This window comes from Sceloporus occidentalis, unplaced genomic scaffold, assembly GCF_023333645.1.
Source record: "Sceloporus occidentalis isolate IW3139 unplaced genomic scaffold, rSceOcc1.0.p SCAF_13, whole genome shotgun sequence".
NCBI lineage: Eukaryota > Metazoa > Chordata > Lepidosauria > Squamata > Phrynosomatidae > Sceloporus > Sceloporus occidentalis.
In genome coordinates, this window is record NW_028316993.1 from 16,227,478 (window position 1) to 16,255,268 (window position 27,791).

Genomic DNA, 27,791 nt, shown 5'->3' on the forward strand with positions numbered 1-27,791 from the left:
CTGGTGGGGTTTTCATTGCTACAGCATTACAAAGACTAGCTGATGAAACTCTTTAGCAGGTATGAAATCAGTCAGCTACAAAAACAAAGAGTTCACACAATGACTATTGCAGAAATTACAGTTGAAATCATCTGTCTTTTGAATCAATTACACAGGGCTATTTTGATTCCCAAATGGGCCGACACATACTGCAGGGCCATATAAATGACACTACAAACATCTGGTATAAAAACCTTTCTGTCCTTGGGGACCTCTGAGAATTTATTTGACTTTTGTGATAATTATGTGGCCATCATTTTTAATAACTTATTTTAACCAGTTGGGTTAGTAATGGCAGTCCTTGCTTCTTTGGATGCAAAAACTTTTAGTATCAAGGGAAAAACATCTAGCCAGTTTTGCCTCAAGTGTCTGAATAGGTCACTGGAAACTATACTATAACACTACAGTATAGCATTTAGACAAATCTCTCTCATTCTCTCTCTCTCTCTCTCTCTATATATATATATATATATATATACTTTCTTTGCAATATCAGCTTGGGCTGGTGTTGTCAAATGCTTCATTTTTGTTGGTAGACAGGATCAAAGGCATGAAACCTTATAAATGAAAGGGCCACCAAATTAGCTTTAAAAACGAGTTAAACTAGTCTTTATCTTTAATTGTAGAGAACTCTTTGCAAGAACCCAAACGATTAATAAGAGAAACCATGATGAGAAATTATGAACAGGCACTGCTTACATAACTGCATTTTAAATGTCATTTAAACAGTATATGCTCAGAAGGGCAGTTGTAACAACTTTTGATCCAGACAAAATGCCTGTAGGACTTAAGCAAAGTGGTTGGCGGGGGCTTGGAGATGTCTCATACACACGGTGGCCATGAGTCGAAACTGACTCATGGGCAGCTAACAACAAACACCTTGTGTAGTAAAAAGGGCATTTTTAAAAAACAGAAAACAAACTGAGATACATTCAACTACACATTGCAATTTGGATTTCACAGTATAAACCAAAACATAGAAAGTCTAAACTGGAACCAGATGCATGGAACCAGTAAAACCCAGAACTTAAACATCCTGCCACAGAACTGAACATACCAGTTCAGGTTAATATACATGACAATATTTAATACACGTATAACAGCAAAGGGACACAAGAATGACATATGACCACTTGACAGCTTGTCAGACAACCTAGTCCTAGGCTATATAAAGACTTACCTACAGAGCCAGGACCAGAATCACAATGATATCTTAACTTTGGGAAGCTGATTCAATTTCAGATTAGATTCCACTTACACCTAAAATATTTGACATACTAGCAGTTTCAACATCAAATATGCCATTGAACAAATTAACACATTCTAACCATCACGTAAGAAACATATCATTTTCACGAGCAATTCTTAATTCTATAATCCTGTTGAGAGCATCAATGTAATAAATGTATATTCAGTCTACAAGCAGCTATTACTTAGCACCCACACCTTTATTAACTATCCTAACTGCTATATGTACTGTGTGTACCTTCAAGTCATTTCCAACTTATAGCGACCCTAAGGTGATCCTATCATGGGTTTTTCTTGGCAAATTACGTTCAGAGGAGGACTGCCATTGCCTTCCTCTGAGTTTGAGAGCAGTGACTTGCCCAAGGCCAGCCAGTGGGAATCAAACCCAAGGTCTCCAGATCCCAAAGTAAAAGATGCTCTTAATTTTGAGTATAAATAACTTTCGGATACTTTACTGACGTACAGACAAAATTAGGGACAAACGTATTTTGATCAGACAGAAGAACACTCTGATTATTCCTATGTGTCATGTCTCCAGCTCCTGTAGTAGAAAAAGGCACAGCATCTAAATTCATCGATAACTGCATATCTGTTAGTAAAGTGTAGTAACATTCACCATCGTCTCTCACCTGTTCACTCTCCGAGGACACTTATCTGGCTTAATATCCACCTCATAGAGGTAGACGTCAATCTTTGGGATTTCAACTTGGAAGCAGTTGGCCAGCAGTTTAATGGGTTTGCCCATGGTGCCATAGCCGGGTCGTCGGGGCACCATGAGCAGGGGCTGAGCCCCAACGGGTCCTGCCAAAAACAGGGAAAGTAGTTTAGATTTTTACATTGAACAAATCTTAGTAAAGTCCAATTGTTTGTTTACACTGCATAAAATGCATGTGAAGTCTATACAGTACATCATCATCAACAACAACAACCCCTTCCTTCTTACATTCATTTGCATCCTGCCTTTCTCCCAGTAACTATAAAGAAACTTTGATAAATATATAAATAAAAAAGTTATTTGAAAAGCAATTGAACAATTTATAAAGTTAAGACATTAAATATTAAAATGTATTGAAAGTTAATACAAACCATAACACAGCACATCATTGAAAATCCATCCCATTATCTCCTGAAATAACTTTTATATGCATGGAGGGAAATACAGCGACTGAAAAGGCAACATGAAAACATGCCCAGGTTCCTAAAGCTTGTTCCGACTCAGTACATAATATCAGGAATTTACTCCAAAGTTTATCTAGTCTGACCCTTCTGTAAGACTGAGCCCTCAGAGATTGCCAAAGATCCATTCAGCACAAACCAAACTGCCAACAGAGGAGACAAAGGGGCTTGCAGAGCAAAGAGCTCATAATTATTCAAGCAATCACGCTAAACAACACACAAAGCAAACACATACTCCACCCTCCAAACTCAGGGAAAGGAGAGTTCTATATAATGATCAGGTAGATTCAATGCGTGAGCAAAACCATAGATGATTCAAAGCAAAATTACAAGCAGTGAGAAAACCCCTATGTGACTCTGATGGTCACGTAATGGTAAATTGTTCATAAACTCACCCATTTGTGATTTAATGAACTTTAGTTCTATAACTGTAATACAAAGACCGATCCCACAGCTTTTCACCTCCAAGAGTTTAAAGCTATCCTTTTGCTTACCATTGTCCATTGGTAGTTGCAACCTTCCCTGCACTTTTACCTTTAAAACAAGTATTATACTGCTCTTGTTTTTCCCAAGCTAAATGAAATACTTGGCTAGTTGCAATTTCTGCAACTATCATTTCCATCTGTTTTCAGCTGGAATCCATTCTTCTCTGACATAGATGGCCCAAACTGCCATCCCAACGTGGTTCCAGCAACGCTTTCTCAAGACAAGCACTGTTTCTATAACTTGTATGAATTGTTTCTATAAATAATGCATTTAAAGTATTGGCAGTGAAATAAGTTGCACCGTTTAATTATTATAACCTCTGCTCCTGTGGTATCTGCATGGTACTAAGATCAGAGATGTAAGCCTAGAAAGGAAACAGGAAGGAGCATTAAAGAACTTGCTTTCCAGAGATGGAGATTATGTTGTCCTCCATATGCTGCTGGACTACCTCATCCAGCATTCCTCATTATTGGCTATGCTAACAAGGGCTGCTGGGACTTACAGTACAACAACATTTGAAGATTTCTCTGATTCTCATCCTTGATTTCAACCTTTCCTTCCTCTTTCTTGCTCTCTTCTCTTGGTCAGCTGTTAAAGAGGGAGAATGCATAGCTTTTGCACACAGAACATCATGCTCCATAGATGTGAGTGGATTAAAACGTTCAGCCAATGCCTCTGAGTCCTAACAATGTAATCCATTGTGGCTGATGGCAGCAATCCACCCAAGAGAAAAGGGAACTTCTACTTTGGGAAAGGAGATAAATTCAAATTCATGAGCGATGAGGGTTGGGATGAATCATCAGGAGACCCCCCCTAATGATCTCACAACATAAATTGAGGAATTAACCATGATAATATCTAAACAAATATGCTTTCTTCCATTCTGTACCGGTTTAGCCATCAAATATCTCAGGGTCAGAAGGCCATTAGGACACCAGTTTTTCCTTTCCTTTTAACCTAAACAAAGCACCAGATTCTTTCTGATCTTGGAAGATGAGCAGGTTCAAACCCTGGTTAGTACTTGGATGGAAGATGCTAGCAAATACCGGTCCTGTAGGGCTATATTTCAGAGGAATGAAATGGCAAAACCACCTCCGAGTATTCCTTGCCTAAGAAAATCCTATGAAATGTATGGAGCTGCCATAAGTCAACAAGCGACTTGAAGACACACACACAAAATGGCTCCAATCCCACACCTCAGATTCACCTCACAACCCACCTTCCTAAATCCATATTTTCTCTGTTCTTTTGCTTCCTAAAAGCACTGTACTGCAAGATGTACTGTATCTCTATTTGATTAAACTATAAATAAAATACAGCAAAGATAGAAGAAATTCATGAGTAGGAGACACGGCTAGTTTCAAAACTTTCCAGACTTCTCCTTATTTATGGAAGAGGACCACTGGATCCAATTCACCATTTCCCCACAAAATTACACTAGAGAAACATCTCATAATTTGCTGGCAGCTCCTAACAAAGTGAATGCCAATATTTTCTTAGCACAAGAGACCTGCTGAAAGCATTAAACCTCTGCAGCCAACAGAGTTAAAGGAGAGTAAACCATAAAAGTACCTAACTGAGACTGTATAGGTCCAAAGTAGAAGGGTTTTTTTCCCCCTCAGATGGAAATTTCAGTGATTCATGTATTTAATCTGAGGGCAGTCAACACCAAAATCAAGAGAAAGGGGCTATGTATGAATAGGCATCTGTAGCTAAACAGCATTCTTGATTTCTTCCTTTTCTGTCCTGAGCATTTTGTCTCCACATTCTGTAAATTGCTTTGCACAGGAAGCACATAAGTGCTGGCATTTCTCATTTCATTATCTTTACTTTTCTTAAACAAGAAAAGGGCAAATGCATACAGAGAGTAACTGTAGAGCTCTCAGCATTACTCCTAGAATGACTCATGTGAGACTTGTCATCATCTGGAGACATAACAAAGTCAGCTCTCGGCCCGATCCTCTACTTTTCGACTCCTACACCATGGCAGAAGCCACGCATGTTGCCACCCACAAGCTTGAGCTGTTAACTTTGTCACATGTATGTAAAGAAAACCAAATAGGAGATACAAGAACATCACATTTCTTTTGGCATCCGCTGACTTGAAGTGTGCTTTGCCTAAGAGCTCCTCTAAAAACTATCCTATATAGGGAAGAGTTTTTAGAAAGCACAAACACACAACCAACTTCAAGTCACGTGAGAAAATGCTTTCACAACATGAGCTTGTCTTGTAACCAAGTCATGATTAGTTTATGCACTAATTTCATCATATACCGTAACGATCAAGTCCTGAAACAACTATAAATGTAACAAAAAGTGGGCAAACCATGGAGCTATGTAAGCAACCGAGCCACAATGATCTTTCCTATGTGGATTGTATTAATAAAGGTAACGGTGTTCCCCTTTGACAAAGTTGTCAGGTCATGTCCAACTGTGGGAGGTGATGCTCATCTCTATTAGTAAACCAAAAGGCCAGCATTGTCAAAGACACCTCTGTGATTATGAGGCCAAGCCATGAGAAATACATTTTAAGAACATGTCTCTTTCTCCTCTCCCTGAGCTACATCCACTCAGACACTAAGAAATTCCCTGCTCCAACTTGGCTGCCTTTGCGTTGTCATGGAGTGGGAGCCAGCTGGGATTCCCTTTTCACCTGCCAGCCTCCCTCTGCCATCACAGGGGTGGCTCTCTCCTGCTTCTTGCGATGGGAGAGATTCCTCCACCTTATTGATATGAACCAGTTTTAATATTGCTCGCTTTCCTTGTGGGACTCTGAGAATGTTAGTTCTGTGGAGAAGGCACATTTAAGGTGGCTATTAAAAATAAATTCTCCACCAAAGCCAGTGTAGTGATTCCAGCTTTGTACTGTGACTCTGGAGACCAGGGTTCAATTCCCTGCCCAGTCATGAAACCCACTAGGTGACCCTGGGCGCATCATATGCTCTCAGCCCCAAGGCAAGGCAATGGCAAACCCCCTCTGAACAAATCTTGCTATAAAACCCACATGATAGGATTGGCACAAGTCAGAAATGACTTGAAAGCACAAGACAGCAGTACTAAAGTATACTAAGGCCCCATACCGACAGGCCAAAATAAAGCTGCTTCAGGTCACTTTGGGGGTATGCTGTTTACATGATGCATGTGTCCTAAGGGTCCGGAAGCTGCACCAAAGCTGTGCACCAGTCCTTAAGACTGGATCATGACTTTGGTGCAGCTTCCAGGCTCTTAGTACGCATGCATTATTTAAACAGCATACCTCCAAAGTGACCCGAAGCAGCTTTATTTTGGCCTGTCTGTATGGGGCCTAAATGTAGTGCAGTGGTTTGAGCATTGGGCTGTGGCCCTGGAGACCAGGGTTCAATTCCCCACTTGGCCATGGAAACTCACTGGATGACCATGAGTGAGTCACATACCCTCAGCTCTAGAAAACTCCTTAAGAGGGTTGCCTTAGGGTCACCATAACTCAAACATGACTTGAAGGCATAGAAGAATAACAGAAATAGTTATAAGGACATCACAGGCAACCCTTGAGGCTTCTTACTACCACCTCTCCCTGGAAGCATGGCAGCCCATACACGGCTTTCAGCTTATGTTGAAGCCAGACTGTAATAAAAAGAATGGCGTGCATGCATGAGCCCCATTGTTTTCAATGGACTTGAGCATGTGCTTTTTGTCTTATGTGTGTGGTGGTGGTGGGGTCCAGAACAGATCCTCTGTGTAAGGGAAAGGTCCACTGTATATAGAATGGCATAATAAAAAGGTGTCCCTTACATAAAAATACACAATCAAGATTTGCTTTTTGGATTTCTGGGGTGAATATTGTCAAGCCTTGGATGGTTCAATCCAGGGATTCAGAATCTGGATACGGAGGTCTGACTGTAAATAATTACGGCTAAAGGCATATGAAACAGAACACCTGCTGAAGTTGAACAGCTTTGGTCAGCGCCTGAATAGAAGATCTCTCTCTCACACACCAAGGCCTGTTACAGACAGCCAAAATAAAGCTGCTTCGAGTCACAGTGGAGGCATGGTGTTTCAATGATGCATGTGTCCTAAGAGTCCAGAAGTCGGCCAAAGCCATGCTCCAGCCCTTCAGTGTGGCTTTGGTGTGGCTTCTGGACGCTTAGGACGCATGCATCATTGAAACACCATACCTCCACTGTGACTCGAAGCAGCTTTATTTTGGCTGTCTGTAACAGGCCCAAGACTCAATCAAGGAAGCTACATACACTTGAATTCTGCCACTATAGATATAATCAGTTAAATACTCTCAACATTACTTGGCTCCAGTAATGAAACAAAAACAAGACTCACCAAATGACTAACCAGTCAGTTCTACATCACTCACTTTTAGAGGAAGGCTCTATTTAAGTATGTCTATTTAAATTTGTATTATTTTATTATTATCTTTGTATTATTGTCAGGCTGATGTTTTAATTGTCTTACTCTTTGATGTACGCCGCTGTGATCGCTGGAATAGCGGTATAAAAATAAATTATTATTATTATTATTATTATTATTATTAAATGCAGCCATGGAGATAACCATTACACGCAAACCTCACATTTAGGGGGAAACAACCTGTTTGGTTGACTGGGGATTTACTATCGCACATACATTTATGGGAAAGCACCTTCTGGTTAAAACAAACAAGGCACAAATTAACTAAAGGCCACCTACACATATCTTGTTATCTTGCTTCACGGAAACATGTCTGGCCAGCTATTTCTTTTAGCAGAATGGCTCAATGGGTATCTGCAGGACTGAGTTAGAGCACAGTCACCTGCTTTCGCTTGGTGCAGATAACAATATATAAGCCCAGAAAAGGTCTAGACCAGTGGCCCCCAAACTATGCCCTTTAACAGATTTTGGACATCATTTCAGCCTCAGCCATGTTGGCCAATAGTCTGGGAGCTGAAGTCCAAAATCCCTTAAAGAGCAGAGTTTGGGGACAACTGGTCTAGACTCTCCAGGATCTTCCATCATTATATATATATGCCTCTAACTTTTAACTGGGCTTTTACATTTAATGTGCCATGACTGAATCACAGGCCTCTCCAAGCCATTACATATGAGATGAACGATAGGATCAAATTCTGCAACAACCTGGGAAGAAGAGGATGCAGCAGAAACAGAACCGACAGCTGGATTATCTGAGGCTGAAGGAAGCAAGCAATTCCCAGACATCTGTGGTACCTTAGTTCTCCCATTCCTGGGACATTTCTCTATCATCTCATATACATTCTTCCCTTACAGTGTTGCTGATACTTTTTTCCTCAAGGTATTCAGATCATTAGAATTAAATTCATTACTTTACAGTATACAGTTCATGTAGATGAGCAACTCACAAAATGTCCATTGTTTCAACAGTTTGCTGTGGTCCCAATACTCTCTCTCTCACACACACACATACACACAGAGAAAGCTGGATGTCTCACAAAACTACATTTCCCAGGATTCCCTAGTCTTCACGGGGGCCTTGTGCTCCTAACCCTAACAAATAGGGAGGGACAAGTGTATATGCATGGCTCTGATCAATACAAGCGGTCTCAAACCAGATTGTTTCTGCAGTGTTCTTTGGACCTTTATCCCTGCAGTCCATCCTTTAAGATTCAGGTCCAAAACACACTGCAGAAACAATCCAGTTTGAGACCATTTTAACTGCCTTGTCTCAGGGCTAGAGAATCCTGGGAAATGTAGTTTTGTGAGACATCCAGCTTTCTCTGTGTGAGAGAGAGAGCATTGGAGCGTCCTCTCTAGGTTTTTCATTGAGTTAAAGTTGACCATAAAGTTGACTGGAGGACCTAGATATTCCTAGAGAGGACATATCAATCGACAGAAAACTGTTGAAAGAATGGATTTGAAAAGACCAAAATACAAAAGGCACTATAAACAAGCTGTTTAAAAGTGTAACAAACAACGTACATAACAAAAGCATACAAAACCTATATCTATCTATCTATATCGACACACACACACACACACACAAAAGATGCAAAATAAACCATAGTAATAATGGCACGCACAATAACAAAACAGCAAACAATACAAACTCCACTGAAGTAAATGACACAAATATAGTACAACAGAAAAGAAGGCTGAGAATAGAGTGAGTAAAAGAGTGAGCAAAAGAGAGAGAAAGAGGAGTCACAAGTAAAGCAAGCCTTAGGAATGAATGCTCAAAAGCTGATCAGAGCCATGCATATAGACTTGTCCCTCCCTATTTGTTAGGGTTAGGAGCACAAGGCCCCCGTCAAGACGAGAAAACCGCAAACAACAAGCACAACCTGTTTTTACCTGAGAGAACGCCTCTCTAGGCATCTCTAGGTCCTCCAGGGCAACTCTGTGGTCAACATCTGCCAAACATTGGCCATAGAGTTGCCCTGGAGGAGCTACCAAGGCCTAGTGGAGTCTTTCATTGAGTTAAAGTTGACCATAGAGTTGCATGGAGGACCTAGATATTCCTAGAGAGGACATATCAATCAAAGCCGCCAATATGGAGGGCTGAGCGTAGAGCTGAAGGCCCCTCGTGTTCTCAGGAGCTCTCCTATGAAGACTGAAGTATCGGGCTTGCTAACTATCCCAACACGAACTACATTTCCCAGAATCCCTTGCCCTGAGCCAGGGCAGCTAAAGCGCTCTGCTATCGTTGGCGTCCCTGCGCCTTCCTCACCTGCGCTGCCGATTTCCATTCATGGAGCTTGGCGGGGCCGCTCTCAGGCTACGGGGGCCGGGACGGGTCCTGCCGGGTCTGCCGCCTCCTCCTCTTCCTCAGGTCCGGACCGGCCGGGCCTGAGGCGACGTCTCCTCGCCTGACCCCGGCCCTCCTTCCTTCCTTCCTTCTCCTCCTCAGTGGCGGCCGGAGAAGCGGAGGTTGCGTGGCCGCCCGCAGCCCCGGCTCGCTCCTGCCTTCCTTCCTTCTGCCGCTGACTGGCGGCCCGACTGAGGGAGCCCACTTTCTCCTCAGCACTCCGTCTCCGGCGCATGCGCCTTCCTCCTCTTCCCCCGCTCCTACACCGGAAGTCCAACTTTCTCCTCAGGACTCTATGGTTAAACGCGCCACGGCGGGGAACCATTGCGCATGCGCCTTCCTCTTCTTCCACCGCTCCCAAACCGGAAGTTCGACTGTCTCTTCACAAACTCTATGGTTAAAAAGTAAAGGAGGGGACATTGCGCATGCCCATTCCTCCTCTTCATCTCTTATAGAGTTTGGGCCTCCTCAAGGCATAGGGAAAGTTTGTTGGTTCTTGCGCATGCGCGGCTGGCCGGCCTCGCAGTTGGAAAGTTATTTCCTGACTTTTCCCTTTCAGCCCGCCTAGCTTGGCGCGCACCTTTGCGCATGCGCGTCGAAGGCTTAGAGTCGCCGGTATTGAATTGTGAAGGGGCGTGGCGCTTGGTGAAAGTGGGCGGGGCCACATAAAAGGGCGGGGCGACCGTGGGAGGTTTGAGGTGCCCAGTTCGAATCCCACCTTGTGCTATTTTTTTTTTAATGTGATGTTTTAATTGTTCGAATTAAGTGTTTAAAAGTGCTATTAATCTATACTTTTAACTCCTGTGGAATCCTGGGAACTGTAGTTTGGTGAGGCCTAAGAAGACCTCTCTGGAGGATGAGTGTTCCTAAAAACGCCTCTCCCAAAAAAACTACAAATCCCAGGATTCCTCAGGAGGCAGTTAAAAGTGGAATAGCAGCACTAGAACCAAATAATATGACACTCTTTCTGACAGGATCCTGGGATTTGTAGTTCCATGAGGCACCAGAGCTCTTTGAGAGACCAAGCTGAATACCTCACTTCATAATCCAAACTGACACTGCTTTAACAGCTCAACACTATGGAACTCTGGGAGTTGTAGTTTTGTGAGACATTTAGCATTTAGGGTAGTGTTTGGTGCCATCTACTACAGTAAAAAGGCGACGTCTCAGCAATATGTTTTTACTTAATCCAGTTTGGCACCGGTTTTAACTGCCATGTCTCAGTGCTATGGGATTCTGGGAGCTGTAGTTTTGTGAGGCATTTCGCCTTAGGCGAAATGCCTCACAAAACTACAGCTCCTAGAATCCCATAGCACTGAGACATGGCAGTTAAAACCGGTGCCAAACTGGATGAGTAAACTGTATGTAGAAGGGTCTTGTAGCACCCTTTGAGGCTAACTGTGTGAAAGAGGTTGTTACTCATAGGCTTGGTCTATTTCCTCAGGCCTACGGAAGCGTATACTATGCATTCCTACACTACAAACTGCCCTTGTTATAGCTATATAACCGTTGTAGAATCAAGCACTCTTTTACTGTATGTAACTCATGTATAAGTCTAGACAGTAGGGTCAAAAAATTGACTCCAAAAACCTGAGTTGACTTATCCATGGGGTCAATCTAAGTAGTACTATATCTGAACTCTTATTTAGAAGAAGGAACTATCCCCCGGTAAAAAGCAAGAGTATCATCTGTCCTGGAAGCACCGATGTCCCTCTCCTCTCTCATCCATCCAGCATGTTAAAGAATGCTATGACGTTTTGAACGCCGGGAGGGTGAAGAAAGGCCCATATTGTTGGCAGATGAAGGGGAGACCTCAACCGCCATTGCCTTAAAACACTCCCTGCCAGCCCCATAAAAAGAAAGTAAGGCTTGCACACATGCGCACATGGCTGGAAATAACAGAGACTGTTTGTCTTTGAGACATGATGCGCCGGCAGTCCAGAGCCCAGAGGGAACATAATGTTCCTGCCATGACCGCTTGCGGTTTATGAGGAACAGGCCAACTTGGGATGATGGATAGGAAGCGGCCAAGGAAAGAAACTTCCCTCCGATGCGGATGAAGTCGGCTTGAGTCTATAAAAACTCAAGCTACCAACTCATTTCTTTCTACAAGATCCCTTTGCATCCTGATTTTCCAGACTAACATGGCTTGAATTGGGAGTCTCCTTCTTTGGAGGTCTTTAAGCAGAGGCCGGATGGCCATCTGTCAGGGATGCTTTGATTGTGATTTCCTGCATGGCAGAATGGGGCTGGACTGGATGGTCCTTGCAGTCTCTTCCAACTCTATGATTCTATGAATTCAACCACTTCTGGGACAATAGAAGTTTATAGGGCAATATCTGTTGAGGGCATCAGGCCAGGGCAGGCTGCTTTCCTCCAAGCCACAACTCGCCAAACACATCGCCGTTTCTTTTGGTGACGTTTGTACAGCAAGTGGCCGGCCTTCCCAAGGAAAACATCTCAGTGGCATCCTAGGTAATCTCCAATTAAATATTTGAAGGGAGGTCGTATGCAAAATGAACCAGGATTGTTTTCTGCTGCTCCAGGGACATGACTATGAGCCTCATCCTCGCTGCAATTGCATCAGTTGATAAAAATGGAAACATACCCGTTTCAGAGCAGCCATTATCACATATCTCAGTAATGGCAAACCTATGGCACGTGTGCCAGAGGTGGCACTCAGAACCCTCTCTGTGGGCACACATTCTGTCATCCCATCAGAGTTTGTTACTAGAAAGCCAGAGGAACATGGCACTTTGTGATAAATAAGTGGGTTTTGGGTTGCAGTTTGGGCACTCGGTCTGTAAAAGGCTCGCCATCACTGACATATCTTGTCAACTGTGCAACTGGGGTTGCTTCTGCCATCATGGTCTTTTCCTGACTTACCTCCCTGCCCTATGTCCTACTTACGTTTTGTCAGCATCTGTGGCTAAGACGCCAGCCACAGATGCAGATGAAATGTCAGGAATAAACTCTTCTAGAACATGGCCACTTAGCCTGAAAAACCCACAAAAAACTATGAATGCCGGCCATGAAGGCCTTCGACTTCACATCCCAGTTATTGTACCTTCTCCACAAACTGGGAGCAAAAATAGGTACTCGTGTTACTGTTTGAATTTCCAGTTTCTCGATCTGTTCAGAGACTATACAATACACACCAATGTCCCTTCGTCAGGGAAAGACCATATCGCAGAGCGCATAATTTCCATGCAGGTGCACTCATGTTTAATAATTTGGGGAGCACCAGTGAAGATAATACATACATAGATGAAGGGTCGGGAACATCTGACTCTATATTTTTGGCTAATACTCCCATTATCCCTCAGCAGGCAAAGACTGATCAGAACTGAGAATTCAACAACCCAAGAAACTAGCTTTGGTATTGCTGTTGCGTGCCTTCAAGTTGTTTCCAACTTATAGCAACAAGAAACCAAATTCCAGTTTTGGAGGAACCATCTTAGAGCAGCTTTCCTGAAGCTAGGGCTTTCTAGATGTGCAAAAACTGCAACTCAGCAAAGCTTGCAGTCCAATCCATTTGGAGAGAACCAATTTGGGGAAGGAAGACTTAGAAGGTAACACTTCTGTCTTATGGATTTGTCATTATTGCACAAATAAGTTTACTGTATAGAATCTATTCTTTCTCCTCCAAGAAACTGCACTTCTGATCCTTAAAAGAAAATGATATCCAACGTCTGCAACGATCAGCTGTTATGCTCCTTTTTTAAACATCTCAGAAACCACTGTCAACAAGCAGTTGTTCAAATCTGTTTAATAAATGGACCGTACAACGTTCAGTTTCAAATAAAAAACACAAACGAAAACAAAATGCCAACCGATAGTGTTTTGTGAACGCTCTCTATTTACACTTCAACACTTCCTTGTAACAGGTTTTAAAAAAAAAGGTTTTGGATGCAAATCAGAATTGCCATCAGTTTAAAACTTTCACAATTATGTGGAAGTGCAAAATTACATGCGCAGGTGTGATCATGGGTTTTACTCTTAATTATTGCTGTTCTGTTGTGTCGCTCGCACTTCTCTCCAGACGGGAGGAACACAACAAGTTTGCACCGTGCTGCCAAGATGCTTTTTTGAATTAAGGACGAGGGAGAAAGAGAAGAGGAAGAAATCTCTAATCCTTTTAAAAGTTTATATGCTTTCTTGGAATATCCACTTTTTATGGACAGTAGTAGCTCCATTGGTCCCTCACATAACAAACAAAAGAGGGAGGCATGGTGACTTTCCGTTTTAGACCAATGGCCAACAGCTAAAGAAATTTTGCACGTTTTAGAGTTACAGAACTAACAAGAACAGCAGCTCTTTCTTAAAACTAAAGAGAGCTGGTTCCAATTTTGGAACGATTTTTTTTTGCTCAAACATTATACATTACGATGTCTGTACTTGTATCCAGTTTTGCTGCCCAAAGACGGTTGTGTAACTCCAAAAACCTGCACCTGCCAAATAATAGTCACCCTACCTGTATTTCAAATCCTATCAATTGAGTTTTGGCATTCTGTTAGGAGAGGGCTGGAGAACCCGTGCCCTCTCTCTGCCAGACAATGTTGGATTTCAACTCCCATTACCTCCAGACAACGTCGCCAGTGGTTGGGGATGATGTAAACAGTAGTCCAACAAATGGAGGACCACGGGGTTCCAAGAACTGTGGAATTATTTCCACAAATGGCCCTTTACATTATTTTTCCCCATGCAATGGCAGCTGCCCCTGTCCCCAGTACATGCCAGTTTGCTTTTTGACACAGACTGGAGTTCAGAGGCAGTTCAAGACATGGCACTGGGAATGGGGAGGTTGAAGGTTTCAGGTTCTTGCAAGACCCTTGACAAAACCAAACGACTTCTTGGGATCCAGGCATTATATTTGTACTGCCCTCAAGATCTTTCAAGAAGCATGATCTTGCATTCCTAATCCTCCAGGTTGTTGGACTACAATGCCAATTGCCTGCAAACAGCACGGCCCTTGATGCTCACCTGGGCTACGCCTCCAAGCAAAAAACCCAGTCTGGTTATCGGCTCTGCTACCTGGAGCTGATAGGATCTGGTATTCCAACACTTCTACAGGGCAAGTAGGTTGCAGAAGAGTCTCCTTTCTCAGACCTAAGCATTAAATTGGAACTAGCAGCACTGCAGGTAAAAAAATATTGTTAAGCCAACAACAGCTACATAATTTTGCTGCCTCTCCCCCCTCTCTCTCTCTCTCACACACACACACTCACAAACAAACATACACACTTTGGGAATTTGGCAGCATTTCCAGCCATAGAAGGAAGAGAGGCACGACAACGAAATACAGACTAAGGTGCAAGGTGGAAGGCTTCAAAATGGATCTCTGCCGATTTCTCTTAGGTAGCCTTGCAGCGGACCGAAGCGAAAGAAAACAATGAAAAGAACGCTTCCCTCCCTCATGTGCTCTCTCTCTCTCTCTGACTATCGAAAGGACAGGACACACAGTTTTGCCAAAGCTAAGCGGGAAAGTAGGAAGCCTCCATTATATAGAACATGCAGGTAGGGCTAAACCCATTTATTAGAACATCTAAACAAAAACAAACGAACCAAAAAAAAAAAGAGAGGGGAAAAATACCCAAAGCCCAGAAACTTTGTTCCATAGAGGGTGCAGCAATGACATCATTTACGGCACTTAGTGAAAAACTTTGCATGCACCAGGTGGGGAAGAGGGAAAAGAGGTGAACAAGGGGCCAGAAAGCGCTTCGAAACGTATGTATGTCCTCTAGCTGCTTATGTCATGCCAAGCACCCCTCCGTTCACAGCAGCAACCTAATGACGGAGTGCAAAAAATCTGAAGAAGAGTCCACTGGTAACAGTTCAAGTCCTGGAGGTTTGCATTTGTTTTAAAGCAATTTATACAAAGCTGCCAGCTTCATCAAGATGTGGCGGTGTGTTGTTGTTGTTGTTGTTGTCCCCCCCTTCTGTTCTGCAAATGGTTCAAAAGTCATTTGTTTTTGCTCAAAACACTTCAATCCAAGATCAATTTTTTTTTCAGCTGCCATGCTGGTGACTGAACCAAGAATCCACGCAGAGAGGCAGTCGGTGTGAAGAGATGCCAACAAAATTTTAAATGTCCTTCCTGTGTTTTTGTGTGGTTTTTTCTCTCTCAAAAGCTCCCTTTTGGGGGCAGTGATTATAAACTGGATTCTTGCTGGAAGATGTTGATGTGTTGTTACCCACGCAGGCACTTGGTTAAGCAACGTAGGCTCTTCTGTATTGATAATTTTGCCCAGAAGATTGTGCCCAAAGCAGAGCAATCCCAGCCTTGCAAGATGCAGAGTAGCTGAGCAAAAGTAAAAAAGGTGTGGGGTGTTCTGGGGAGAGAAAAGGCAATGATCCAAAGAACTGCATAATACACTCTACTTAGCCAACTCTACCTTGGACCTGTGCTTAAATAGATACGCGTCTCTCCCTTTCATGTGCTGTAGGGGAACTGTTTTGGAACTTGGGATAGGTTCAAAAGTCATTTGCAATTTGAAATAGGTATCAGATGCTCAATGTCTTACTAGCCGTGCACAAGCAATGGGTGCGTATCTACAGCAGTGATCTGGACCTCACCTAAATACGAACGTAATGCCCAGGTTATGTAAAAGACTGTCACGCTCCGTTCGGAGTGGCTATTTCTGTTTGCATAGCATTGTGATGGGTTAACATTCTGTCTCCAAGTGGCACATTTGAGGGGAGGAGGGTTGGACAAGAGAAGTAAGGACAAAAAGAGAGGGGCATCTGACTCAACCCTGGAGGTCACAAAAACGGCTAAGCATTTACTTTCAGGAGATATGCTTACAAGAAGGGGTCATGGCTACACAGAATGCAGACTCCCCCATTTCCTTTTTTTTGAAGGCTCCCTTTGGCAGTTTAAGACAAAACTCTGAAGAGACAATGTGGTTACAGTATGCCAGGTATATATTCCCCTCCTGCTACACGTCTGCTTTTGTACTGAAAGAGCAAGAACATCCCCATTGTGAGTCAGCCTGAGAATAATAACCCCCTACCTTTCCAGAAGAAGATGCCTGCTGATGAAAAGAGGGACTGAAAATCAATGTCACAGAAGAATGGATTTCTCTTGTCAACACAAAATCAAAAGTGATTTTCTATATCGTTTGCAAAGTGCATTTTCATGTCCTGATCTAAAAAAGATGCTGCTGGGTTTGTGGAGCAAGGAACAAAAGGAGAATTCCAGATTTCCAATACCCAACATAGTTTGAGACTATTCTGTTCATATATATATATATATATATATATATGAGAGAGAGAGAGAGAGATAATATGATCTCAGTTTGTGGACAAGCCAACTTCATCTCTGTATCATTTCAATGTCTATGTGCCACCAACAAAGCACCAAAAATATACCTCATGTGCTTTACGAACATGCCAAAGCCGGACTGGAGGCAGCAGGGAGACACAACGAAGTAAATACTAAGAATGATTTGAGTATGTTTTGGCAATAAATTTGGTATTATACAAAAATAACACTTGATAATAAAAAAATTTCATCAGTATATTTAAAAAATGAGGACATCTATTGATAATGGACTTCTCTTTTTGTGCTTAAAGGGCTGGCAAACGTACTTTCTCTGACATGCTCCATTTTGTCAGAAATGTAGGGTTGTATTTTTTTTTTTTTAATTAAATTAAAATCCACTCAAGAAGCAACATCAGAAACAATAAAATTAACTTCGGCTTTGTTTTTTGTTTCTGTTTTTTAGAAAGCAGGTTTTATCAGCAGCTCTCCAATTTCTTATGTCATGTTAAAAGTGCACAGAATTTTAACCCATCGTGAGGCTGTGAGCTAACATGAAACAGTAACCATTGTGAACATTAAAAAAAGAATTCCTAACACCTTCAAGATGGAGTTTGGGACCACCACCGAGGCAAGAGTATTGTTGGCTTGCTTTGTTTTTCTTCCTTTGAAAGGTGAACGAACGTCAACGTTTTGCAGCATTGCAGTAAGGCACTCGCCCACAGTTAAGTATGTGACTGTTGCATCAAAAGGGCAGCAGATAACCCACTTTTAAAACAGATGGAAGACAAGTTTCCTTTTCAGCTTCATGGTAAGTGCCGGGGGTGCCTTACGTTATTATTATTAATATTATTATATATAAAGGGGAGAAAATTAATTTTTTCTTCAATGGGAAGGGGTAAACAGTGTTAAAATTCATCTATAAACTACTGGTTTCCTTTCCTTCACCAATTAAAGTATTTTGTATCCTAAAATATTAGTTTTTATAAATCTAGTCATCTGTTTTAAGGCTCTACAAGTCCCTTTTCCCCCACCCACCCCAAATCATAAGAAAACAAAATCTCACCAGCGTTTGATTTGGCATTGGAGGACCAAAACATTTCACAGTCAAAAGTCTACTATTGCGTCTCCAACCCTACCCGCCCCCTGCCCCTGAAAACCTGTTGCGTTTTGTTTCGAATAGGAAGTTGGATCCCTTCCTTGGTTTAAATACTTGATGTGTTTGGTCAGGTAATTTGAAAGCCTGAAAAACAAAGACAGTCTCTCTTGCAATACTATGAAGGGGTGTCCATCCGGCTGAGTGGCTCTCCTGCATTTGCCTCGAAGGATGCTGGTTTCCTGCCTCCAACGCTGTCTGCGCCCTGCAGTGATTTCTCATTGGATGCCACAAGGTGCTCCCAATGCTTTCTTTTTTTTTCTCTCTCTTTCTTTTTTTTGTATGGCTCCTACAAATCTGAAAGCTTTCTGGAGTGAGGTAAAAAATTTAGGCTTTCAAGCAAAGTACATGGTACGTAAAGTGTCCTGATGAACTTGCACGGCCTTGGCGAGGGCTTGAGGGTCTCGGCCGTTGCTTTGGCCAGATATGTGACTGCCTTCTCCGCTGGAAGTGGAAAGAGGAGAGAGAGGGGTGGAGGACAAAACAGAACATTTAGTTGGTACCATACAGAACCACTGCTTATGAGTTACGTCCTCTGCGTGGAACTAATTCATACAAATCCATACATACGAATTCATACAAACATGTATGAATTCTCGTATTTCTATATTCCACAGGAAGAAAATGGCCTTACCAAATACTTGGTCAATACCCAGGTATATCCCTAAGACTCTACGCAGAAAACTATCCTATCATGGAGAATATGAAGCAACTATCTTCCTCATGTTTTCGATATATTTGCTTATACAACTCAGGTCCAGGCTATGTGAAAGATCTGATAGATCACCCTTTATGTACCCCTGCCTTCTTGGAACTAATTTAAAGTATGGGTGAATGAAATAATTGCCTGCTATTCCCATTTGTACCTGTTTTCCATTCCTAATTATGAAACTTTAGATGGTAAGCTTCAGTGTAGGTGACTGGAGATCTGTCTTCTTGGCCTCTAAACTACCATGCACTGTTAGAAACCATAAGTAGTGCAAGAGATATGATGCACTTATTATAGAAACATGTAATTTTTCACCACTACAAGGCATATCAGTTTGACTTTACCAGGGTTGTACGTAACATGAGGAGGAGAGAATTGCCCTCCCCAAATAAGAACTCTGCCCTTTGCCAATGAAATGAATTTTTCCTTCAGTCCCAACATTTCTAACATTACAGTATCTTAAAACTTCAGTTCAGCATTCTGAAATACCATTAAGGCATCCAAGAAAAAGGGCAAGGCACACTTACCAAAAGAAAGCAAACACAGCAATGTAAGAGTTCTAAGTGAGAACCATTTTCAAATGTCTCATGCTTGCCAATGCTACAAATTTGGTGACTGAATGAAATTTTTACAGGGGGTGAAGAATTCTCATGGGGGGGCAACGCCTTCATTTTGTGGGCCCCCTTCAAAGGTACATCCCTGCACATTCCTTAGCTAAGTGTCCACCACAAAATGACCATGAAAGAGCAGGTAGTGGAGGAAAAGCGTCAACTACCTCTGGGGATCCTGTCATGTTCATGGGAGTGGATAAGGGTTATTATGGTGACGATCAAATCGCTACTCACCTGTCATGCTCTTTGTCTACAAGGTGATATCGTGCCCGAAATGCTACCAAGCGGGCATAATATGCTGGTGCTGGGATAGAGACAGAGCGAGTGCAGCGGACATATGTGTGGCAAAGCTGGTAGGTGAGGATTTGAAGCTCATCCGCTGTAAACCGGTTGTCGTCCCATAGAACGTAGTAATGGGAAGGTCTGCTCGTACCCTGGTAGAAGGAAGAATATGAATTAGTTTGTGGGTGGTGATAGTGGCCATGAGACAGTGTCCTCCCAGCACAGCAACCAGAGCAGCACATGAAAAAAAGGTTGATATCCTATGGTTATCACATATTGCTGCAGTTCCCTCCTCTATCTGATGTACAGCAGATTGGCACTGAAATTTTTCCACTGCATTAGTTCTGAAATGCCCTTCAAGTAGAGGCCTTCCTGGCTGCATCACTGCTTTCTTTCTGATGGACAACCAAGGAATATCCTTTTGAACCAGCTGCTATTCAAAGCATGGATTTTCTTGAATTTTCTTATTTATAAGTATTTGTTAAAATTTTAATCATAATGATTTTTGGGGGAGCCTACTCACTACCTAAGATACTTGCCAAAAACTGACTTAATTATTTTGCAGTCTCCTCTTTTCAGAGCTTTAGAAAGTTATAGGCAGTCATCATGCTGGCTGGGGAATTCTCCCAAAAAATAGGTTTTCAAAACATTGGTTCTGTTTCTCTCAGAAGTACAGCTCACAGGCCACATGCTCCCACCCCCCAAAAGGGAAGAGATTGGGGTGGGGGGTGGGGGGGTCCCAAATGGCTGGTCATGTACCCCAGACCTTGAGGGGTTACTATTGGTCATTATGCCAAGTTCTTGAGGGGGGCACTTAGCTTTCACAGGGCTTCACTTAGCCTGTGCAGTACTTTTTTAACCTAGGAGATGGTCAGAGCAGGACATTCAATAATGTCTGTACAGGCCTTTAAAAGTTGAAGGAGGTGTCTTGAAAACATGATGAAATAACCAGCAGTATGTTTAGAAGCATGTCACGGCACTATGGCTATGTAGGGCATAAAACCCCCACCATTTTTGGGTACGTGTGTGAGAGATGGATAACAAGGAGGGAGTACAACATTCTGCAAGAGGGCTAGTGTGATTGCCTACTTTGAGTTATACAGGTATGGGGGGCACAGGTTAAACTGAAATATGTTCTGGAATTATAGTTATTCTCTTCACACACACACACACACACACACACACACACACACACTGTTCAATGAAGTGCTATTCAAAGCAAGGTACCTGAATGCCAGCATGGCTGCACAGGTAGAAATCAAACTCAAAGGGATGAGTAATGTTTGTATCCACAGTTGTTCCTGCTGGGATGTTCCCACTTTTGCCAATCTGCAGAGTTGACCAAAAGAAAAGAAACGGGAAAAAGATGATCTTCTGCATGCAAGAGGAACACCAAAATGCAAAAGGAACACCCATCATTTAAGCTCACCCTTTCATTCTTGTCAGCACAGAAAAGGCGAGTGTGATGTCGTTTCTGTACAACAATGTAAGTGATGCCTGGTTGGTAGTCCTTCTCCAGTTTGATGCAGGCATCACGGATGGCCAGAAGCTCATAGTGAAGGATCTAGAATGAAAAAGGGAAGTCAAAATGCTTTAAAGAGAAAGAGGAGCATGAGAAAGCAATATCAAATCCTTTTCTGTAACTTGAAAAAAAGCAGACACAGTGCAACTCTGAGTCCAGCTGGATCCAGGATATTCTCTTTTATTTAGGCAACTAAATCCATCATGAGACTGCCCTTCTCCTCTTCGCTCCCAATGCTATGTTCAGTATCTCTTAGACTGTATAACTGAGGACATGGACTGTCCCAGTATCAATTTTTTAAGCCATTCTGGGAGCCTTTTTTTAATTGAAGAGTGGGATTTAAAAATCCTCTAATAAATGAGTGAAATGAATAAAGGCAGCTTTCAGGGCAGGGTCCAAATGGGCTTGCAGAAGGCTAATTTAGTAGATTAGCACTAAGTCAGGAATGACATGAAGGCACGCAACAACAGCAAGTAAGCTGCCTTGCGTCCAGATTCTGGGGGAAAGCAAAATAAAGCCAACTATAATATCAGATTTCTGGCCTGCACCTAGAATTCTGCCATTTGTACTGAAGAAGAGAGATCCTCTCACCTGCGGGAGTTGTCCTTCTGGCACTCCATCACGGTAGAAGATGATACGGGTTGGCTTGAAGCGAGTGGACTTGTAGAACTGGATGAGGAGCTCTCTGACCATGTACGACAGGTCCTCAATGATCTCCTGCCGGGGGCGCTGAACCCGCACAGTGGCACAGTAACGGCTCGGGTGGGCATCCATGCTTCCCACCACCTGCACCCAAAAAACAAAACAAAACTGTAGAATTCCCACCTTCACTGAGGGAAATGGATGTTATTCTACTTCTCCTTTTTCTTTGACCTCACGCTCCATCACTTTTGTCATGCTTGGGGGATCAAGTGTGATAGAAATAGAAAGCTGTCAACTGGTGAGGACGACAGGGAGATAAAATTGACTTGGAGACACACTGTTTTTTACTTTGGAAGCAGCTCATGGCCCCTCAGGGCCTCCCTACTCTTGCTGGTGCTCAATCCATGACCTTCACAATGGCTGAAGACAGAAAAGCAGAGGGAATAGGGACAGCTCAACAAGAGAATCTACTGTGCAGACCCTTCACAGATACTTTTTTCCCCCAAGACAGAAGGGACACAGATATGACAGCTGTGGGCCAAGGATCAGCGGTGTGGTGAGGCGAAACAAGGCACAGCACCATGGGAGTGGGGGAAAAGAGCAACCAGACGAGGAAAAACAGCAGCAAACAAAAAATCTAGCACAGCCATCAGAAAGACACATCAGGCAGCATGGGAACACTGATTTTCTGGACTACAACTTCTAGAATCTCTGAATGAACTTGGAGGTTGAAGGTCTCTGGGTTGGCAAGGAGTGCCTTGCAAAGGTCAGCCTGAAACCGTCTGCTTTATAGAAGTGTATGGACACATGTGCCTTCAAGTAACCAGTCGACACATGGCAACCCCATAAATTTCATAATTTTTTTAAGACAATGAATACATAGGCAAGGTGTTTTGCCCTTGCCTTTCTCTGAAATACAGCCTATAGCACCTGGCATTCCTTGGTGGTCTCCCAACCAAGTACTAACCAGGGCTAACCTTGCTTAGCTTTCAAAATCAGATGGGATTTGGTGCCTTATGCTTTATGTTTTCCAAAAATGCCACTTTTTAAATGGCAGGGCACTGTGTCCTCCAGCAAGGCATGGCTCATTGGCCCCACCTTCTGGTTGCAATACTCCTGAAGAACAGAAAATGAAATCGTTCATTTCCTTACCAGGAAGGAGTAGCTGCTTAAGTGTGGTTTCATGCACCAAATTAATCTAGGCCATCAAAAATTACATCAAAAATATTTTTGTGAACAATATTTTGTAATCTTGAAGAGTAAAGACTAGAATTCTTTTAAAAACGCAGTCTCTGCTTGTATTGCCCACCTCTAAAAGAGTGCTCTACAGATGTCCATATTGTATATAGGAAGCTTATCATATGCACTCCAATCTTGGAGGTACCGCCAACCTGTATGATGATACTGTATATTCATACAACTATTGTAAGTTATATTAAGGAACGAGATATGTGCTCATAGGTGCATCTCAGACTCTCACCATGCCCAAGTCTCAAGGAACAAGTCAATGGGACAGAGTATCTGTCCATCTGCCTTGGTCCAGGCCTTGGAGGTAGAGAGGAACTGCTGGACCTCTTACCCTTTCCCTCCACCACTCCCTTCTCCTTCTGTGTCATGTCTTTTTAGATTGTAAGCCCGAGGGCAGGGATCCGTCTAACTAAAAAGATTACATGTACAGCGCTGTGTAAATTTACAGCGCTTCATAAATAAAGGTTAATAATAATAATAATAGAGTAGCACTCTGCCCATGAGGATTCAAGACCAATCCACCCTCTAGCTTTCACAAGGCCACCACAACAACAGAATTTGAGATATAAAACTTACAGCTGTGATAGAGGGCTTCTTTCCATCACCTGCTGGTGGATGAGTTACATCAGCTCCCAGAAATATAACTGGCTGTTGAAAGACAGCAGAGCTGGGAACAAGACAGAGGAGGAGGTATAATATATGGTACCACCAAAATGTTTCTTTGTGTATGTGTTTTGTGGGGGAGATATTATGTCTTCACAAAGGCTAACTGCCCAACATTGCTGTAGAATGGAGTCCTGGCCCTTGTCTTCTCTTTCTTAAACAGCTATTGCTAAGCTATACAGTCAGGATTTCATGTTCTTTCCCTCCCTGCCAGGACCAGGTCCTAACATTTATTTATATCTATATATATTCTTTCTCCCAGGATAGGACCCAGTTCAAGTTCTGCCCCAAGAAACTACAACATAGTTTGTTCAGCATAAATACTGATGCATATCTGCATGTATTAATACACCTATATAAAATGAAATAGTGTAAAAAGGACTGAGGGACAATGGAGAATGTGAGGGGAAACCAATCTTGGGCAGAAGAGAACCAGGTAGTAAGACGTAACTGCAGTACCTGTACCTGAGGATGTTGGGAATAATTATATTCCTCTGGATCATGGAGGCTTGATTGTGACCATAAATGCCACATGGCATTTATGCTTCTGCAGACTTCAAAAGCACAGGTTCTGCAGTATCAGGTACTTAAAACAGCATCTCAAAACCTTTCCTTTCTTGTTTTTATAAAAGGAGAGAGGAAAAGCATTTTCCAGTTGTAAAGATAAATTACCAAACTGCATCATCATCACCACCATTTTATATGGCACCATCAATGCACATGGCAGTCCACAGAATAAAATGAGACACAGTCCTGCCATCCTTTTCTTTTCTTTTTTAAGGATGAAAGGTCCATGCCAGTTTTGCTCTGACAGCTCTGCTCCACTTCTAACAGCAGCTATGGAAAACCGGATTGCAACCTGGAGCTGCCGTCAAAAGAGTTTGCTCAGAATCAAAATGGCAGCATAAAGTACACTAGTTCTTTTTTTAAAGAAGTGTGGTTAGCTTAACATATAGTCCTAATACTGGAAGTATATGGAGTATTCCATGTGATATAAACCAGAGAGGAAGCAGGAACATTGGCTATTGCTCACACAGATTCATGCCCTTGGCTATCCATGTTATAAATGGCATCCACAGTAAGAAATATTTCCATCTCCAAGTGAAACCTTGATTTTTAAGCCTCTTCCTCAGGACTGACTTGTTCATTCTTAAACTGGCAGTGTTCTGAACTGCTTACAATGCTGGGAGAATGGTGGTGAATGAACGTAGCCTATAAATAATGTAATTAATCATGTAGAAGCAAATAGACAGATGCTACTGCTTAATAAACACAATTCATTCACATTCACAGATTATAGTTTCTTGGTTCAGAGTTCAATGGGGAAGGGGAGACTCTTTAGACACTATTATATAGTAGGGATGAGTTAATCTCTCAGATTCAATTTCACACAGGTTCTTATTTTTTCAACAACACTTCTATTTCTACACTGGATTTTTGCATTTTTAATGCATATTCCTCAAGAGACACAATTATGTAATATACATCTTTGCAAGCAATTTCCCTTAATAATGCACTGTATCCACATATTTCCCTATTACATAAAATTCTGCATGTGGTTTCTTTTTAAAAATGTGTGAATTACATCAAAACATTTGGAAAAATATAATAATCTTCACATATCTGAATTCTAGTTGGTGGGTAGGTTCAGCCAGCCAAATTTTGTTAAGTTTGCCTAAAAATGTGTGATCCATCCATAGTTCAATGTTACTCAAAATGGTGGCCTGTGTACTGGTACCAATCCATGAGCCACTGCCTGTCAGTCAACAGTGATGTTTCGGGGGGGGGGAAAGAAACAGCAATAGCCTATAGAAACAAATACAGTGCAGGTCTTCAGCACACTAGGGGGGGAATTTGCTGGTCCATCACATCAGGCTTCTTACAAAGCACTGCCTTAATGTATGCATTCACTTTTGCTGGACAGTGGACAGGTCTACACTGGCCAGAAAACTCCGAGTTGCCCCTGGAATATGCACATTCCATAGTGACACCAGGTGGCCATCTACACAGCATCTTGTTGTGCCACCCGCTTCCACTGGTGCAAGTCGCTCCCTCTGAGCCAGAAATAAGGTGCCCAGCATCAGTGAAATAGCTGGACAGCTTGTTCTAATCTCAGAAGAGTCACTCACACCAGGCAGCATAACAGGACACTGTTTAAACAGCCTCCCAGCATTGCTCTGGAGTGCTCCAGATTTTCTGGGAAGATCTAGAGCAAAAGGTAAGTTTTTTAAAAGCACATTTAAGGGAGAGCTGACTAGGATTCACTGTATGACTGTCCTTCCCCAATGTAGACAGTCTGAAGTTGAATTGGGTGATGTGAGGGGAAACTGCTACAAATGGCACATGCAGACATGCCCTAAATGGGATTTCTGTCACAACTGGTTCCAAAATCATCTATTTGAGTTTTTAACGATCCAAAGTCAAGATTCAGGATCATGTGCTCATGTTATCTGGTACAAAGTGACAGTGCTTTCTATGCATGTACTCCAAATTCTCACTTTAACCAGTGGTGGGTAAGGTATGACCCAGGTCCACATTCCCCCATCTGTTTTTGCAGTCCCTGGCTCCTCCAGATTCCCCTACCTATCGCCAAAACACCCTCTGCCCCTATAATAGGTTTAACATTCAAAGACCAGTATTTCAAAACCAGAAGTGAAAGTCTGGCCACTTCTAGTTTTGTTTTGCATTTTGGGTGGTCTGTGCAACCCCCCAGAGGTCTCAGGGCAGAAAACTGCCTCCCTGCACCCCCTGCAGTTACCCGTACCTGCTTGAAACAGAGCACCCAAGGGGGACAAAGGATGCCACTGTCATTCAGTTCCACCCAGCACACATACCGCTGGTGGGGCACCAGAATGTTGTTGATCCCTCCAAGCTTGACGTTGATCTTGAGGCAGAGGTTAGATAGCGTCTGTGGTGACGTCTTCACCACATTCTTCACCTGCACGCACTGAGTGGCCATCCCCAGGAGTGTATCCCCCACACGTTTCACCTCCGCTGGAAATAGAACAGCAGAATGTTAAAGCAGCCTCTATGCTGCTGCAACTGTGCCTTGGAAGGACTGGCAGAAAGACCGGGATTTGGAAAAAAAACTCCTTTGAGATGCAGGGAGAGAAAACAGCAGTCCCAAGTTGGGTTGGGAATTCAATCCAAACATGTAAAAGTTGCATGTGGGTAAAACCAGCACTGTATCATTTTAAACAGCAATAAGCAGCAGCAGTGGCAATCTGTCCTCCACATATTTAAAGACTCTTCACATGTGGATAGAATTACTTCCAAGCTACAGAGTATTATTGTTAACATGTCCTAGATGGGCCTGTACAGAACACTGCTGCCAGATTGTTAACAGAAATCAGGAAATGGAATTGTATCATTCCTGGTCTAAAACAACTTCACTGATTCCCTATAGACTTCCAGGCTCAGTTCAAAGTAGTAATACAGCTGAAGACCCAGGTATCTTCTGGAACTCTTCTCCCACACTAGCATACACAAGACACTAAGATTTACATCTCAGATTTTTCTGGTTTACATTAGCTCTCATAGGCTAATGTAAGATGGGCTGCACCTATCCTGTGAAATCTCCTGAGTAAAGCTTGGCTGATTCTTATTTTGCTATCATCCTTGTGCCGGGCAAAGACACTTCCATCTCGCCAGGCTTTTAAACTCTCTCATAATGCTCTAAATATATAGTTAGTGATGTCTACAGTGTATATTTTAGCACTGTGTCACTGTGCTATTAATCTCATTATCGCTGGTGGATTATGTGAGGTTTTCTAGAAATATTTTTGTCCGCACATTCTCCAAGGAACACTGACTAGCACTCAAGGTGCAAAGTAGAAAATTTTGCCTAAAGATAAAGAAAAACAGCATTCCAAGAAACTGGGATTTAGCCTGCTGAGCTAGCTTTCCATGTCAATTGAGAACTTATTCTTATTTTAATATTTAAACTAAGAAAAAGTCCTTGATTAATATAGATCTCAGTGGAAATATATGTCTCTTT

The 27,791-nt window shown here is 42.5% G+C and overlaps 2 protein-coding genes across 4 annotated transcripts in view; both read right to left on the minus strand.

Annotated features, from left to right (window-relative positions):
* The window catches only part of AGO3 (argonaute RISC catalytic component 3), a 31,477-nt gene extending 21,527 nt beyond the window's left edge, over positions 1 to 9,950 (minus strand). The window contains exons 1-2 of the mRNA XM_089479288.1: positions 9,623 to 9,950; positions 1,917 to 2,088 (exon numbers count right to left, since the gene is read on the minus strand). Coding sequence (XP_089335414.1) covers positions 1,917 to 2,088; positions 9,623 to 9,641 — 191 coding nt within the window. The 5' untranslated portion in view covers positions 9,642 to 9,950. The remainder of the gene's footprint in view (positions 1 to 1,916; positions 2,089 to 9,622) is intronic.
* Positions 9,951 to 13,454: 3,504 nt separating this feature from the next.
* LOC149305076 (protein argonaute-1) overlaps positions 13,455 to 27,791 on the minus strand; it is a 45,639-nt gene continuing 31,302 nt past the window's right edge. For all 3 annotated transcript variants that reach the window (XM_089479345.1, XM_089479344.1, XM_089479346.1), the window contains 7 exons: positions 26,629 to 26,788; positions 23,708 to 23,798; positions 21,833 to 22,027; positions 21,149 to 21,283; positions 20,947 to 21,048; positions 19,672 to 19,871; positions 13,455 to 18,561 (listed from right to left, as the gene is read on the minus strand). In XM_089479345.1, coding sequence (XP_089335471.1) covers positions 18,453 to 18,561; positions 19,672 to 19,871; positions 20,947 to 21,048; positions 21,149 to 21,283; positions 21,833 to 22,027; positions 23,708 to 23,798; positions 26,629 to 26,788 — 992 coding nt within the window. In that variant the 3' untranslated portion in view covers positions 13,455 to 18,452. The remainder of the gene's footprint in view (positions 18,562 to 19,671; positions 19,872 to 20,946; positions 21,049 to 21,148; positions 21,284 to 21,832; positions 22,028 to 23,707; positions 23,799 to 26,628; positions 26,789 to 27,791) is intronic.